Raw genomic sequence first — 15,020 nt, forward strand, 5'->3', positions numbered from 1 at the left:
TAAAGTCATATATTTCTTTGTGTTTAAGGGTGAAAAAGCCAATTGGGAAGAAAGATGTAAAGGTAAAATTAATGCAAATTATTATAAAACTTATGTTGGATGATCATTATCACAATCACGACTAACTTGTTCCAATTATTCTTCTTTATTTCCTATTTAATTGTATCAAAGTTGTGAAGCTTATAAATTAGAATTTTGTTGATTTAACTACTCCCTTTTGTTTAGTATAACCTTCCAAAGAGGTATTTTCTGTTCCACCAAATTTTCATTTGCTTGCTTTCACAGAACTCTATGTATGATTGTTTTCCACCAGCTTAATTTCATCATTCATATGGAATTTTTGAAACATATAGTGAATGTTTGATCATCATTGCAGGGTTAATAGTGAAAATACCACATCTACAAGCAAATATTGGGAAATATCATTAACCACTTTCTACTTATGGCTTCCAACTCCAATTCATGTGTGCAATTTCTTGTCATTTTGGCTTCATGATGGGTTTGTTCTACCAAACAAGCTCTGTTCACATGAGAGTGTTTTTCTATTGTATTTCACCATTACAATTGAGATGTGCTATCAAAGAAAAAACAAATTTTCACATTGTCCTATAGTGTGGATCTTTCAAGAGAGTGTGAAGTGTATTCTCTTTAGGGTTAAATTGTGACAACGGGTCACTTATTCCTTTCAAGAATGCTTTATGAAATAGACACATTGAACTCCCAATACTCATCTTTGTTTGTCCAATGCAACAAATTTGGTGCCCACATTACTGATTGCTTCAGGAGAGGCAAAAGTGCAAAAATTATCTTCAATAAGTTCGACGAGCCACCTCTTAAGTTCAATTTATTAGTTCTCAATGGATTTCCATCAATATGAACCTATAAATTCATTTCCTTCTAAAAATCCTGCTTTTGGATCGTGTTATGTTTTGTTTTCCTATTGATCAGAACAATTATAAATTCTATGCTCCAATCCACATTATGCTTAACGGATTGCTTGATGAGACCAAAAATATATTAGGCATCAACTTGCTTGGATTTGGATGCACAAAAACTTGGGGACTCTCTCGATCATAGTTAAGATGGATTGTGCGATACTTCCAAATTATTTGTGTGATGCTTTTGAACTTTTCATAATATATTTACAAGGTTGACCCTTTCTTTTCAAGTGTCAGATTTGTCAAAATTGATATGGATGAGATAAAACTAGCTAAGAACAAAGTTAAGTGTAAAACTTTTTTAATCTTGTAATGAGCTGTAGTATAAGGATGGGAATTATCTATTTGACATTAAAAAAAAAAAAAATTTTGCTCTCATTTGTTATGTTGATGTTGAATAATAAAAAGTAATATATTATAACTTCAACTTTGGATGTTTTCTTATTATGTTATTCAGTTAGTCTTTTTTGACATGTCCTTCTATGTTCTTGATTAACATATGTAGAAGAAATACTATGTGCACTTGAAAATTAACTTTATTTTTGTGTAGGGTGTGAAAGGAGTTGTTTATGGATAATTGTACTTCAACTATATGATACTTACTTTATATACATTTTTTAAATAACTTATATTTGCAATACTTTTTGCTTTCTCAATCTTATTGTGTTTTCTTAAAACTTATGTAAAAAATGTTAAATAAAGGCACCCAACACCGGCGCGTTGAGTAGGCTTTCATCCCCTAGTGCTTAGTAGAAGACTTTAGACATCCCGGATAAAGGACTGCGAAATTTTTGCTCTATTTTATTTTTAGGATTGATCCTCCTCCATTTGTTCCATTTCATGGTGCCAGACGTATAAATTAGTCATGTCCCTTGCCAGTTGCAACCATTCGGTTAAGAGCTCTGCGTTTCTAAATAAAACATTCATAAAAAAATAAGAATCAGAGTATTAGCCATCATTGAACTTTAGTTCACTGCGCTTCGTCTCTTTGAGTTTCAGGAGGGATTGTATTAGAGCTGAGCTTGATTTAGGCTTCATTTGGATAGGGAGAAAAGGACAGAAAAGAAAGTATTCAGAGAGAAAGGACAGCCATTTCTTTCCTTTGGGAGTTTAACAAGTACAGAAGAGAAGTGAAATGAACGGATAAAATCTCCCTCCAATTGCTGAAAATTTTTCCGCCCAAAAGTGGGAAGAAAAGGACGGAAAGATGATGGGGCACCAAAAGACATTTTTAATATGACAAGTTTGTCCTTTAAAAGCTGATACAAAAATTCTTTATTCCCAATATATCCTAAAATTGATTTCTAAAAGCACTGCAAAGCTTTCTCGGTGGTCCTGCGTCATGTACTTTCTCAACTTCCAGCAAGTTGAGAAATCAGAAAACTTGGGTTTCTTCCGTTCTTCACCCATAATTCACCAAACAAAAGGTATTTCTTTAACTCAATCTCTCTTTCTTTCTTTGCTCAGTCTTCTCTAGAGCATTGTGAAAAAAGTATTTTTTTTGTGTAGATTCTTATTGTTTATATTCTAAATTTTTTGTTCATTTTCTGTCATAAAATTCTTGTCAATGAACTCTTGATTTTATATTATTGATTTGTGATTATATCTTGCATGGTTATGGTACATGACAGCTTTAGTGGTGATAAATGGATATGAAATTTGAATGCATACAATCTGTTTGTTTATTTGCCTATGTAAGATTCAAATTGTAAAATGATCCATCTAGAGTTCATAAACAATATGTTAGCCTCTTTTTATTATAATAATGCATCTTTCTTTGAAATGATTAACAATATGATGATACTAGAAGTATTATTTTGAATGGTGGCTGATCGTCAAAAACAAAATGAGGTCTAACAAGATGGTGGTCATATGACAATAGAATAAATCATATTTGGTTACGTTAGTTGATATCAGTAAATCTCCTAGGCTATAGCAGTTCTATTTATATTCATAGAGGTGTCCCTGGCTGAGACCAAAATGAAGACATGAAAAATCAAATGCTTGATCAACTTAATTTAAAGCATGAAGAATTTTTCAATAAAGTTTGAGTAGACAAAATGATATTTATATCTCAGTATCTTCATTTAAAAACATCTTTATTTATTAGGATGTTGCATTATTTTTATTATTTATTGTAAATTATGTCAACAGTTTAAAAACATTACTATTAGAAAAATACTTCTTTTTATATTGATATTTAGAATTTTAACATTGTATTTGATAATGACTCCATAACCTTTGTAAATAAATAAAATCTGTTTTTTAATTATCTATTCATTTGTAAATTTAGTGTTCTAATACAAACATTTTTAGATGGATAAGGAACAAAATGAAGTCGATGGAGAATATGACATTCAACAAAGGAAGCGACAATTGGTTGCTACTGAAATTGTTTGTCATGTAATAAACATGATAATTGCTCGAAAACTAAGTCATGCAAATTATGTGGATCGACCCATTGGATATTGGTCTGCACAATGTCATTTAGTACGAGAGGAATTATTGATGCAACTTAGTACAAATGGATATTTGAGTAAGGTTATCCGTATGGGGCCAGAAACTTTTAGGCGCTTATGTGACTTATTGCAAACACATGGTGGTCTACAACCTACTCAAAGAGCCACGGTGCAAGAGCAAGTTGTTAAATTTCTCCATATATTAACAATTCCCTCAAAAAATATCACAATGTCATACTTTTATCGGCGTTCTGGAGAAACTGTTAGTCGTCATTTTCATAGAGTTTTACGAGCAGTTATAGCATTGGAGGATCAATTTCTTCAGCAGCCTACGGGAGAACAAGTTCCTCCGGAAATACTTAATAGTGCAAGATTTTATCCATATTTTAAGGTGATATAAACTTTTCGACACCTTATTTTAAAAATTGTAAATTCATATAGAAATTATATTTTAACATAGTGTATAACTGTCAGGATTGTGTGGGTGCAATTGATGGAACCCATGTTCGCGTTAAGGTGCCTAATATTGATGCGGCAAAATATCGTGGTAGAAAAGAGCATCCAACACAAAATGTGCTTGCTACATGTTCTTTGAATATGAGATTCACATATGTTCTACCTGGTTGGGAGGGAACTGCATCAGATTCAAGGATCATAAAAAATGCGCTCACTAGAGAAGATAAATTAATCATTTCTAATGGTAATACTTAGTTAATTATTCTTAGTGCATTTAATTAAGTAGTAACTATTTGATATTTGTATAGGTAAATATTATCTTGTTGATGCTGGATTCATGTTGAGAAGGGGACTTCTTACACCTTATAGAAATGTAAGGTACCACTTGAAGGAATACTCAAGTCAACAACCGCAAAACTTTCGAGAACTATTCAATTTGGGACATTCATCATTGCGTAATGCAATTGAGAGAGCATTCGGTGTCTTGAAAAAACGGTTTCCAATCATTGGAGATACTCAACCAACTTATAGTGTTGAAATACAATCACAAATTGTGCTTGCTTGTTGTATATTACATAATTTTCTCATGGAGTTTGACCCTGGCTTGGAGTACATTAATGAAGTAGATGAAGAATTGGCAAGTCAATCTCCATCGAAGGAGGAAAGCAGAGATATAAGTGCTGAAAAAGATCATGCTCAAGGAGAGGGTTTAAGGAATGAAATAGCAATGCAAATGTGGAATGATTATATACTTTGACAACTTGACTTGATGCTGATTTCTTTTGTTTAAGTTGTAATGTGATCCTTATTTTGTTAACTTGTACTCTTATATTAGTAGTGTGAGTTTATAAATACAAGTTGCCACATGAATCTTCTTTTGTCTAATATGATTATGTATGTTTTTGGATCTATAAAACCATGTATTCATATTAGAATTAATATAAAACTTTTATTTTGATGTAAATTCTGTTCTTGTTATGTGTTCTTCTACAAATATAGTTTGTGTAATTGGAAAAGCATGAAGAAAGATCCAAGCATCATGAAGGAAAACATGAAATGGACTCTAGCAATGGATGAAGTCTTCATTCAGGCCCTTTTGGATCAGCATTATAAAGGATTTCGCGTGGATGGAACTTTTACACCAACTGCATACAATAATATTATCAATGAGTTGAAAGAGAAACTTGGAATAGAATTTACCAAAAGTCATTTGAAGAATCGACTGAAGACACTCAAGGAACACTTCAAAGAGTCCTATGATTTCTTTAGAAATGAAAAATTAAGTGGTTTTTCTTGGAACCCATTCACAAAAACTTGGTGTGCTGAACCTGAAGTTTGGGAACAACTTCTACAGGTATATGTTAGCTAGACTATTTTACTGTCTTTATTGCTTTTATTTATTTTATCATTGAAATGATGCTTGTTTTTCATTTTTCTTTTCATGTTCTTAGGAAAAACCTGAAACTATAAGGTGGAAGACTAAAGTTATCAACCATTATGACAGTTTAGAAGAACTTTTTGCTAAAGATAGAGCAACGGGACAAGGTGCTGAAACAGCGAAAGAGAAACGCATGCGTTGGATGAATGAACCAAATGGAGTGCAGTTTGAAAGTATCATTGAGATTGACAACATGCTATCTCAAAATGAGATCAGTCTAGAGACCTTCAATAATTCAAGTAAGGAGTTGGATGCACAACGATCAAAGGCATGTAACAACAAACAATCTCAAGGTACAACAGCAACACAAGGTAAGAAAAGAAAAATCACATGTGATGTGATGAAGAATTTAAAAGTTTGAAGGGTGCACTTCACAATGTTGTTGATGCACTAAGAGAGGGTAATACTATTCTTGAAAAATCTAGGCCACGGGTATATTCAGAGAAAGAGATTTATTAATCCTTAATAAATGCATGATGAAGTATCAAATACACGGAAGATGTATTTTGCTATTTATCTGCATACTACATGAAAAAGGCTTTGACAAATCAGCAATCCTTCTCGAGTCATTGTCTAATTGGCACAACTTTTCCACATCATTCTTATTCAATCTAGCAAAAGCTCCCCATAGTCCATGAAGAATTACACTCTTTACACTTTTTTGCATATTCAGCCATCCTTTCAAGAGAGTTTCTCCCAACAAACCTTAATTCCACTCACCATGTTTCTGCCATTACCACATGAATAATTCTACTAAGATTGCATACAACGTTTTGTAGAATATCTATACCAAACAGCTATCAAAAGTCTGTGCCAGCCAACCATTCAAGTTCAGCATATCTCAGACTTTGGCAAGCGAGAAACTGAATAGCAGCTGGAATTGATACTGTAATCTTAAAAAGCTCAAATGGACTCCATCAAAATGTTTGTATTCTATCTCTTTTTATTGAGAGATCTTGGAAATTAAATAAAATAGGACTGTGCAACCCCCCCCCCCAAACAACCAGTGAATAAAAAGAATAGGAAAAAAGGACAAAGGAAAAAACTCTCAGATCAATCGGATGATGAGATGCCTGAAATAGCTAAGTCAGCAGCTTTCTCAACTGCTTTTGAGTTTTGAAAATCCATTTGGTGCAGCTGATTTTTTTTACTTTATGTCTACCAAGGATCAGATGATCATGCTTGACAAGCATGAATAAACCAAATTGAAACGTCAAAAAGATTGCCAGCCGATCACTCTTCTCTTGTTTTCCCCTTGGAGAACAAGCTGGAGTTAATGAAAACATTAATGGATATTATCTTCTGTACAAGTACTTCGAGAGAGGAAATTTTACGCTCCTTGCAACCTGTTAGTGATTTTCAGTAATCAAATCAGAATATCCCTGGAATGGAAGGGGAAAGGTGGAAAGCATATATTCCAAAATCTAATGCAATTTAGATTAGGGACTCATTTGCAGTTACCTTTAAAACCAAATCTTCAGACACATTAGATCGGTATCTTGTTGAACCTTCCAATGGGCAACTCCCTCCTTTGGTGATAAAATTAGCATTGCAAAGACTCGAAAGTTGCAAGAGTACGTGAGACCCAATATAGCCACTATCACCCATGGTCGCCCTATTTCCTTGACCTTCCACATCTGAGGAGTACTCTGCATCTGGAGAGTACTCTGCAACAGATGTTAGACACTGAAAAATGGCTAGCAGTCTTTCCAGTGGGAAAGTTCCGGGACCCTTCATGAGTAATTCCTGTTCAGTAGTTTCCTTCTGTTCCAATGATTTTGCAGAGCTCCTGATAAGATAACAAGGAAAAAGAATCAGCAAAAAAAAGGCTTCCTGAGATGACTCATACAATGCTGAGAAAATGATGCAACGAGAAGCAAGACTGCAGCCTTTGGGAACATATTCGTAAAGGTTTAGCAAGTTTTGACAATTCAAGTTGCATCTGACAGTCATGAACCCTACAGAACAGCGAAATATCTTTCAAAGTTCTTTTTTTTTTTTTCTGAAACTACAAACGACTATTGTTAGGCAGAGTTAAAACCAGAATGTAAAAAGACTCCACATAACAAGGCAAAAAGAAAACAAAGTACTTCTATTTTTTTTCCTACTATGAAACCTATGGGTCTTTAGTAAATCAATTAGACACATCAAACAAATGATGATTTCAATGTTATTTATTAAAGCTGAATTTAGAAACAAATAAAATGGAAGAAAATCTAGATTGCACCATACTGCCTTCGAGCAAATTATGGTAACCATGTCCATTGCTGAATTTGGGTGGCAAGAAATGACACATAAATTAAAATCATATGCTTCTTCGGCCATGGACAGCATTCCTGATTTTATTCCAGCCAACAGTTTTTAAAATAAATGCTCCTCTAGTTTGTTGAAAGAGTCACAAGCAAAAGGCCCAATGGAATTAGACGTGAAATTTAGCTATTTTCTTGGACAGAAGTCCTATGTCACCATAATGACAGCATAACACAGCAAAAAAACCATGAGAGAGTAAAAGTTAAGCCATGGAGCACAAGCATGTACCGATTTGACATGTAACTTACTTTCTCTTTCGCTTTCGGTTATCAGAACCGCCAGTGGAATCAAAGAGTGAGGCATCAAGTGTAGCTGGGTTTCTTGAAGCAAGAAATGCAGAAATAAGAAGAAACTTTGCAGAAGTAGACATATGGAAGTCTAACTCATAGGATGATGTACAGGCTTCCAACTTCTTTACGATGCCCTTCCGCTTGTTGTCTTTGCTCCTTGAGGCACCAGAAGTAAGTCCTGCTGAAACTCGAAATGTCTCATTCAGGGAGGGTGCAATGTGCCTTTGTAAATGCCCATATAATTTTCTCTTCATATCTTCATTAGGCACAGCTCCCAAGTCACCAAGAGGCTCACAGTATTTCTTAAATAATGGCAACAATGCTGTAGATAATTCATTAACTCGTCTTGTAATTCGGCAAAATGGTCTCAGTACCACACTGTTTCCCAAGAAACACAATAACATTATATATCTATTATGTTAAGTAGGAGTTTAAGTACAACAGGCCACAGTACAAGCAGAGAAGGGTGAAGCTACCATACTTACTCAAGGAATGAAGAGTAGAGATTTTTGTTTACTTGATGCTTCAATAATATTTGACGAAGATCATCTTCTGAATAATCAGGAAAATGAAAAGGAAATGGCTCTACAAAACCTGTGTCTGCGTAATACGTATCTAATGAATTGTTACTGATAAATATCAAGCCAACCTCCGGCATCCTCAAGATATCATACAGGTTGAACAGAAAAGGCAATATAGTAGAACTCTTCTCCCATTCTTTAACAAGATTTAAGCTGTCAAATATCAAGTAAACCATCTTCCCGTTAGGCCATCTAGCTGCCTTCTTTGAGCCTGCCTTCTCCGCATTCCCTTGGAGCGTACCAATAACACCACTCAAAGCTTCCCTCAGCAAATTTACAAAATCAGAGGGCTTGTCACATCGCTTGATACTTGAATAGCCATTGCTGTCACTCTTCCTATGAAGCATTAGCTGGTTCAAAATAGATTCAAACAGTATCCTCGGACTATAACACGTAATACAACTCGCATAAACAAAGGGGCGGCGAAGATGCCTAAATATGTTCAGAACTATACTCGTTTTCCCGGTCGAAGAACCTCCATGTACAAATGTTGGAAACATGGGAGAATTCACAGGACCAAGAAGGCTCATCAGCTCAATAATTTGACCTCGCCTTCCGGGAAAGCTACTGATCAACTCTTCCAAGCTTATTGGTGAATTACCGTACAAAAGGTCATTAACTGAGAGAGGCTTCAAAGCACAACTCTTGGAGGAATCGACTGCATTTTCAGAATTAGCAGCGGATAATCTTGTGGTTCTTCTTGTAATTTGTGGACTTTCTTCGCTACTCATTTCCTTACGAATTGCACGAATTCTGAAATTTCTTTTTTAATTTGAGAAACCCTAAAATCACAAAAGTAAAAGGAGAAAAATGAATGAAGCTGAATAAAAACTTAAGCATAAGATAACATTATTAGAATTAAAATGGGAAAAAAGACTAATAAGAATTACGAAGCAATGAGAAAAACTTGACACAGTTATAAAATGTACTAGTTAAACGTTTTTCTTGAAATTCCACTCAATTCGTGGACATGAAATTTGTGTATAAATATGCAAATCCGTCTTGTTAGTTTATATCTGAGGTTACCTGATCGGAGAATTTGGCTGCGAAAGTTGCCGGAAAATTAAAGGGCGCGAGGGGTCATGTTGAACAGCTGGCAGAATTTAAAAACCCTACCAATTGGAGGAGAAGAAGACATTCAGAAGGGTTTGATGCTTTCCCGCCAAATTCTTGTACGTCGATCGAGTGTGGTCGGGTGTAGCATATTGTCCAACTCCTTCAGATCTTTTTTTTTTTTTGGGGGTTCTTGGGCTCTTTGGGAGACTACCGGCCCATTGCAAGGGAGTACTGGTTCCTTGATTCGAAAAAAAAAGGTTTTGAATTAGATTTTCTTATTTATCATCCATTCCCCCTAATCACCCAACCCAACCATTCTTCAAAATAATTAACCATCATACTACGATTTATAAATACCGTACTCATGATTCTAATCCACTTATTAGATAATGAATCCTAATTTCTTGTTGGGTTTTAAAAAATCTTTTTTTATACCCCGCAATTCTAAACTTTAAATACGGATCAACTAAAATCATTGAAGTCAGGTGTATGTTGCACCGCATTTAAGGTATGAGTTAGACACAATGTTTTTTGTACTTTCCTGCATTAATTTTTTTTTTTTTGGGTTCAAGGGAGCCTGCAGTCAAAAGGAAAAGGGAAAGTATGAGAGTTGAATTCGGAATTGTATGATTATTTGGCTAATCTGCTCCTGCCAGTTGAGCTAAAGCCTAAATGTTGTTGGACTATTTTTTTTTTTTTCCCTAAATGAATTGGGTATCCCCGACAATTCTTGCAAGCTTTTGTTCGTTTGTATTTTTTTGGTTGAATATTGGTGACATTCTTTTTTTTTTTCTTTCTTACGAATCTCATTAAAAACTACAAGATAAATCAATTTACTCGATGTTCAAATCGAACTCGACTTAATAAGACTTCATTCAAATTTGGTTTGCTAATTAGTCAAACCAAACTTGTTTGAATAGTGTTCTTTTCTGGTAAAGGTAGGTGATCAGAATAAGGTTGGTCCTATCTTTAGCTAGTTCTTTTCTGGTAATCCATGGCTGGAGGGTTCAGTTGGAAAGTGCTTTACTCAAATGAGGTTAAATTCTACACTTGCCTTGTTATTAAGACTAACTTTCTTTCCAGGGAATTTTCTCGTTGTTAATGTTTGCACATCCATAAAAACGTCCACATTCACATGCTAGCGTAAAATAAGTACTTTTCTTGGAAAAGACGGAACATATGAACATCTCAATCAAATTAGACGATGATATTGAAGAACTAATTAATGATAATGAATTAATAGAAATTAATAAATTTGCAAAAATAGAAGAAATCTCCTCAGATGAAAGAAGTTAACTGAGTCTCGAGTGAAGATTGGCCGAGATCATGGGCTTAATAGCCTAGTTGTCTCCTCATTTAAAACAAGTCACACACGTGCAGATACCCATAAGTTGACGGGACACTACTTCGCAGAAAAACAAACAAGACAAGGAACTCTAAACGAGGTTAAACAAGTCTAACACCTCATTATTCAACCTTATTTAATTATTCTAATAAGTTTGAAATTTTGTTCAAGTATGATTTATTTACTACTCGAGCAGAACTTGAACGAGTTTTTATCGAGCAGCCAAACTCAAATAGCTTGTTCTTTTTACACATAAATTTCACTTTATATGCTAATCGAGCCGAATTCGAGCTGAACTTGAAAGTCCACCAAACACAAATTACCATTCAAGTTTGGTTTGATTAACTGAAGAACCATATTCAAACGAGTTCTTACTGAATCGAACTCGATTCGAGTATCTAACAGAACAGTTTGGCTCATCTAGAACAGCCCCAATTTCCAAAGCTGTGGTGATAAGATAATGATGCATTTTTCTGTTTTTAATCTGACGCTTCAAGTTTCAGAAATGCACGGCGAGGAGGTGCAAAGCTGGACTTCACCTACAGTAATATGTAAAGTACGAAGCAATGTCTTTTCACAGAGCTCGATATACCTTAATGCAGCAGGGATGCGCATATTGTTTGACATCTTACATCTACAAAAGCAGACGAAGTAAAAGACAGGATTAATTGATAATTGGCTTGATTTCATCCCCATTGATTAATTGATAGGTGATAAGCTATATATGTACAGGAGCCAACATCTGTAAAAGCCAGAAACAAGCAAGCTTCATACCAGCAAATGCTAATCAGATCACACAGCCAGGAATTCTCTTCAGTAAAATGTCAAGCCACCAACTATTCATTCAAAGCTTATATTTTTTTTAAGAAAGAAAAAAATAGAAACATCCATTCCATAGCAGCATCACAATAAGTAAATATTGACAAACTCTACAGTTTTCAAGGAAACAGGATCAGTAACACTTGAAGCCAAAGAGCACCTTGTACGGGAGACTCCAACTTCTGTCTCTCTCTCTCTCTCTCTACCACAACTTCTCATCATCGTCATCACCAACACTGCATTTCAGTACTATGCCATCCCCATCTTAATGCTCCGTGGAGGTGCTGGCCCTAATAAGAGAACCCCGTCTTTGACCACCCACAATCACATCTTTAAACCGAGCTAAGGACCCCATCACCCTGCCCATCCTCTGTCACATGGAAAATGAAAAAAAAAAAGTAAATTATCAAAACTATGCAAGAAAGCAAGTTAGGTGGAAGTACTTAAAAGGTTTTTTATTAAAAAAAAAATTTACACATATAAACGATGGATGCATCACCTATATGGCAATATCTAACACAGTTTCTTAACACTCATAACCAACCTATGTTAGGTACTATGACTACAGCCCTAAAATTGGTAACTTCGAGGAAGTTTTGGATCGTCCTGCTTCAGAAAGAACTGCATTTACAAACACCCCATTTTTTCCTTCAGGTCCTTGATCCAACAAAAGCAAACCAGAAAAATCAACCCAATATCCCTCTTGGCTTTCCTCCTAAATGATGACTGCACAAGCAACATCAGAAAAGGCAGAAACAGCTGTGCTTTTTCCACCAAGAAGCCCAAATAAAAATCCAACAATCTTGTTTCATATGATATTGCATACTATAAGATTCTATAATGACTGTAAGACATGCAAATAAAACACAAGAAAGACTTCTTATGCACCAATGAAATGTACAGTTGCAGGATAAGCGCAACATTGCTAGAGTGAACAAATCCAAAGCCAATACCGTTCACAGCCAATATACAACTAAATAAAAAAAGACGTTACCATTGCCAGATTTAAACACACCCGTTATTTAGCTCCGTATGGTGCTACAGACCTATTCCTCAAAGTCTGCTTAGTCAGAGTGCATTGCATACTATGTTTCTTAATAACTACCATTATAGATCTGTACAAGCAAGTTTATAACATAACTGCATACTCATACGGGAAAAAGTACATTCTCTATCCATAAATTCCAATAATGAGATGGTAAACTAGCACCATACCTCATTGCTGATGCTGAATTGCCACTTAAGTTGCAAAACTTGCCATCGCTCTTGCTGCCACTGCTGACCCAGTATTACAAGACCCATAACAGCTGCAGCAATGAATACTGACCAAAATGTGTTAGCCTCTTTAGCATGGGCGTAAAAAGAAGCAGCCCGCCTCTTCCACCAAGCTCCACAGGGAAGGTCTGATTCATCATATTCTTCATCAGTTGGTTTGGATAAGTCTGAATCTAATCCATGGTCATAAGGTTCCTCTATTTCAGTAATTTCCGTGTCCTCGTCCACATTAGCAGCTCTGCCTATCACCCTTTCACTATGGAAGGAACTAAATGTCTCACTATTATAAAGACTCTGCTCCTTGTCTACCAAATTCAACCCTTGGAATGCAGTACCTTCTTCATATTCTGTACCACCAACAGGAAGTATGTTACCCTTTTCATCAAAAAATTGAATTCCTGGAAATTCATCTGGCACGGTCAATCCTTTGGTATTCATCATTGCTTGTTCCTTTGTTTTGGGCTGAATCTCTTCATCTCCAACTGATTGATAACCAGCATCCTCATTCCCCTGTACACTGCAGATTTCATTACGTTCAGTTTCCAATGGCAGATTCTCATGCTGACTTGGCGGAAAGACAAAGTGACCAGACATAAACAATGCTCGAGAAGTTTCTGCAGCTTCATCTTCTGCAGCAGGATTACCATTCTCATCATCAGTTACATTGACTTGGTCTGAATTAGGAGCAGCAGCATACGTTGATGCTGTAAGTGACACAACTTCCCACTCATTTCCACGAGCAGCAGGTTCCTCCTTCTCCTCGTTATCTGCCATCTAATTCAACTTTTGAGCTCCACAAACTGCATTTTCACCCTTTAAATGAGTAAAGACATGAAAGATAAATCTGTGCCTCTGGAATCTTAAAAGTTTTAGCAGTTCAAACCATAAATCCTTTAACTCTGTAATGCTGAAATAAGATGCAGTGATTTGCACTCTTACACATTAGTATTAGTGTTAAATACGAAGCCCAAAGAGAAATGAATTTCCATGGTGATTCAGTTAAAGATCTTTACCAGGAAAAGCAGAATCAGGCATCTGAAGATATTGATTCAAAATCATAAACTTTGCCCTGATTCAGAAACCCAGAGTAACAAATATTTCCCCTCAATTTGATATTACAATTGTTTTACCGAACATAACCCAAAAAAGAAAAAAAAAACCAGTATAGATTCTAACTTAACCACCAGGTTTCACCCTTTTGAAACAACAATTTATCACAAAACAAACACCCCCCCCCCCCCCCCACAACAACCCCCAAATATTCACTTCCACAAAATCAAGCATACATATCGAACTTAGCACTCTGCACATAGCACGCTAAAACTGTCAAATAACACTAATACATCAAAGATTCACTTCCCACAGAGTTAAAATAAATAGAGATTTAGTAAAAATTACTCCAACCATACCTCAACAAATCCTTTAACCCTAGGCCACACACATAATTACGTACGAAACAAGTTTCACTAAAAAAAAGTGAAAAAGAACGCCGAGATCCAAATCATAATCCGAATCAACCAAAAAAAACGCCAAACTAATAAGAAATAAGAAAAAAAAAGAGCAAAAATTGGAATACTAGAGTGAATATTATACAATTACGCGACAAATGATAATAATAATTGGGAAAAAAAAAAACTTACAGGAGAAGTGAAGGGAAAGAAGGATAGATGACGACGATCGGTGACGATAACGGAGGAATCGTTGTCCTGTGATAGAATAATTGAAAACTGCCTCAGTGAATGAACTTTGGAGAAAGAGAGAACTGTTTTATATAGTGATTGGTAGTGAGTGGGGGAGTCTTTTGGTAATGGCATAGTAGCGACCAAAAACAGTGGATTTTTTTTTTTTTTCCTTTTCTACTCCTTATAAGATATACAATTCTTATGGTTATTTAATAAGCAATTAATTTCTTATGAACTGATCGATATATAGAGGCAAATCCACATGTTTTAGAAGTCCGCCTACAATTTTTTGGCAAAAGGGCTCAGTACGGGAATTTCATGCAATTCAATTCGATTGTTATACTTTTTATATTATTTTATGTATAATTATA

At 35.2% G+C, this 15,020-nt stretch overlaps 3 protein-coding genes across 5 annotated transcripts; 1 reads left to right on the forward strand and 2 right to left on the reverse strand.

Annotated features, from left to right (window-relative positions):
• Nucleotides 1–3,254: 3,254 nt before the first annotated feature.
• LOC113760347 (putative nuclease HARBI1) lies at nt 3,255–4,610 on the forward strand. The gene is made up of 3 exons (XM_027302897.1): nt 3,255–3,788; nt 3,872–4,097; nt 4,162–4,610. Exons 1-3 carry the CDS (start codon nt 3,255–3,257, stop codon nt 4,608–4,610), a joined length of 1,209 nt encoding a protein of 402 aa, XP_027158698.1.
• Nucleotides 4,611–6,343: 1,733 nt separating this feature from the next.
• Nucleotides 6,344–9,578, reverse strand: LOC113763749 (origin of replication complex subunit 5). The gene is made up of 5 exons (XM_027307661.1): nt 9,499–9,578; nt 8,377–9,254; nt 7,850–8,269; nt 6,753–7,080; nt 6,344–6,637 (listed from the first exon to the last, which is right to left on the reverse strand). Exons 2-5 carry the CDS (start codon nt 9,201–9,203, stop codon nt 6,587–6,589), a joined length of 1,626 nt encoding a protein of 541 aa, XP_027163462.1. The 5' UTR covers nt 9,204–9,254; nt 9,499–9,578; the 3' UTR covers nt 6,344–6,586.
• Nucleotides 9,579–11,541: 1,963 nt separating this feature from the next.
• On the reverse strand, nt 11,542–14,768 carry LOC113762426 (ATG8-interacting protein 2). 3 transcript variants are annotated; one of them, XM_027305879.1, is made up of 3 exons: nt 14,608–14,768; nt 12,908–13,780; nt 11,542–12,062 (listed from the first exon to the last, which is right to left on the reverse strand). In XM_027305879.1, exons 2-3 carry the CDS (start codon nt 13,739–13,741, stop codon nt 11,958–11,960), a joined length of 939 nt encoding a protein of 312 aa, XP_027161680.1. In that variant the 5' UTR covers nt 13,742–13,780; nt 14,608–14,768; the 3' UTR covers nt 11,542–11,957. The 3 variants fall into 3 exon arrangements, with proteins under 3 accessions (XP_027161680.1, XP_027161679.1, XP_027161678.1); XM_027305878.1 differs by having other exon boundaries at nt 12,908–13,817; XM_027305877.1 differs by having other exon boundaries at nt 12,908–13,767; nt 14,608–14,767.
• Nucleotides 14,769–15,020: the final 252 nt, after the last annotated feature.

Source organism: Coffea eugenioides, chromosome 2 (genome assembly GCF_003713205.1).
Source record: "Coffea eugenioides isolate CCC68of chromosome 2, Ceug_1.0, whole genome shotgun sequence".
Lineage (NCBI taxonomy): Eukaryota > Viridiplantae > Streptophyta > Magnoliopsida > Gentianales > Rubiaceae > Coffea > Coffea eugenioides.